Raw genomic sequence first — 2,202 nt, 5'->3', positions numbered from 1 at the left:
CCCGCCCCACATCCCCCAACCAGATGCCCGCCCAGATGGCTCAATTGTGGCAAGCAACGCAGCCGCTGTGCCACTGCTGCGCAGTGCGGCTGCAGGCCGCCGGCCTGCTACACTGTCGTGCTACACTGTCGTCTCCAACGGTGCACCCCCCATCGGCCGCACTCTATGTCATCCATTCCCAGACAAATGCTCACGCACGCAGGCACACACATGCACGCGGGTGCGCATACACACAAGGTCGCATGCACACACACACACACACACATACACATACACATACACACACACATACACACACACACGCGCGCGCACGCGCGCACCTCCACGTCCTCGTCCCTCTCCCGCGTCAGCCGCGCCCTGAGGGCCCTCTCCCCCTCAGCCGCCTCGCGCCGCAGCCGCTCCGACAGCGCTGCGCGCCACGCCTCCTGCGCGTCCGCCGCCTGCTGCCGCGCCTCGTCCAGCGCGCGCGCGTGGCGGCGCTCCAGTGCCTCGAGCTCTCTGGTGGTTGGATGATCATTGGTGTCAGGAGGCGGGAGAGTGTGCACAATTGCCGGGGAAGGGGCGCGCTGCGCCGTTGGCATATGCACGCCGCCACCCCCTTAGCGGTTGGCGTCGCTGGTGCGGAACTCGCTACCCTTCCTGTCACTACTCATTGCACACGCTTTGCTGCAGCGAGATCCTGATCCCGTGTGAGGCCCCATGCGATGCAATGAAAGATTCATCCAGGCACATGACACGTGACACTGACTGCGCCCAGAGCCCTCGCGACCCCGCCCCACCCACCGCGCCGCCTCCTCCCCCAGCCGCCCCTCCAGCGCCCGCAGGGCCTCCGCCGCGGCGGCCGCGGCCTCCTCCGCGCGCCGCTTGTCGTCGCGCCACGCCGCCTCTGCCGCCTCCAGCTTCAGCTCGGCATCAGCCACGAGCCGCAGCCGCTGCACCTGCGGGGATCGGGTACGGCAGAAATCTCGTTGAGCATTAAGGAGAAAACAAGATGCAGCCTCTCTTGCGCCATTTTCAAAGGAGTAGTGATTGCCGTCGTGGGCAACAGTCCAGTGACCCCTGCATTCGTCCACAAAAAAGCCTCTCGCCACAATGTTTGCTGGGTTGCTGGGTCACTGGTCCCCATCAGGCCTGGCACGGCCCCTCGTCGTCACCCAACCCACATCTCTGGCAAAGTCTACCTCCCGGCCGCCCCCCCCACACGTGCCGAATCCCCGTCTCCCTTACCTGCATCTGCTGCTCGTAGCGCTGGCACGCCTCCCCCAGCCTGGCCGCGGCCGCCGCCCTCTCCCTCTCCACCGCGTCATCCTGGTCCTGGGGGTGCACCGGAGGAGGGGGGGTGGTGACGATGGGGCGCAGGTGGTGAAATGAGGCGCCAGGGGTGGGATGGTGGCAGGGGCCCAGTGCTGTGTGCGTGTGCTTGTCTGTGTGCGTGTGTGGCGCGCAAGGGGGAAGAGCTGGCTAGGGTGGGTCGTGCTGGTTCGTGATGACACACTGGTGGTTGCAAGGAGAGGACTTGCAGGAGGCGAGGGGGCAAAGCCGGGCCAAGAGAATGTGTCGCAGCAGGCACTCGTGGTCCGCAGGGTGCCAGGTCGGTCGGAATTTCTTCGTGGGGCCAGGAGCGCAACAGGGGTAAAACAACTATCACATGAGCAAGATCCCTGGATCACATGACTCAAGCATGCCTGTGATACAAACAGACAGCACCACACCTTCCACAAAATTTGGCACGCACGCGCGCGCGCACACACACACACACACACACACACACACACGTGCAAGCCGCCGCCAGGCCCAGCACCTTGGCCAGGCGCTCCCTCAACAGCCGTGTGTCCGCTTCATGCTGCGCGCGCTGTGACTCTGCCGCTCGCGCCGCCTCCTGCGCCGCCGCCTCCTGCCCAGCCGCCAGCTCAGCGCGGTGGCGCGATATCAGCCGCTGCACCTCCACTTCCAGGCCCTGCGCATGTACGCGACGCCAGGCGTTCTCGATATTTTTGGATCGACGATCATTTGGGGGACCAACACCTTTTTCAAGGAGGACGTCTCGCTGCCAATACTCCCTCACGTGGATGTGCGACCGGCCGCCAGCGCTTACTCAGTTGATCCCTGATGCCTGTGGTAAAGCACTGCTTCGACCGTTTCACCACCACCCAGGCCACATCACCACTCTCAGCCATGACCCACCCACCCCACCCCAACCCC

The 2,202-nt window shown here is 64.9% G+C and overlaps 1 protein-coding gene across 1 annotated transcript in view; it reads right to left on the bottom strand.

Moving 5' to 3' along the window:
• Positions 1-645: 645 nt before the first annotated feature.
• Positions 646-2,202, bottom strand: part of MNEG_12097 (hypothetical protein) — a gene marked incomplete at both ends in the record, with an annotated part of 2,828 nt that continues 1,271 nt past the window's right edge. Inside the window, 3 exons of the mRNA XM_014039432.1 lie at positions 646-679; positions 784-938; positions 1,228-1,314. Of these exons, the coding sequence (XP_013894886.1) occupies positions 646-679; positions 784-938; positions 1,228-1,314 (276 nt within the window). The remainder of the gene's footprint in view (positions 680-783; positions 939-1,227; positions 1,315-2,202) is intronic.

The sequence above is a fragment of the Monoraphidium neglectum genome, assembly GCF_000611645.1.
Source record: "Monoraphidium neglectum strain SAG 48.87 unplaced genomic scaffold scaffold03062, whole genome shotgun sequence".
In the NCBI taxonomy this organism is placed as follows: domain Eukaryota; kingdom Viridiplantae; phylum Chlorophyta; class Chlorophyceae; order Sphaeropleales; family Selenastraceae; genus Monoraphidium; species Monoraphidium neglectum.
This window is presented reverse-complemented; position numbering and strand designations above follow the sequence as displayed.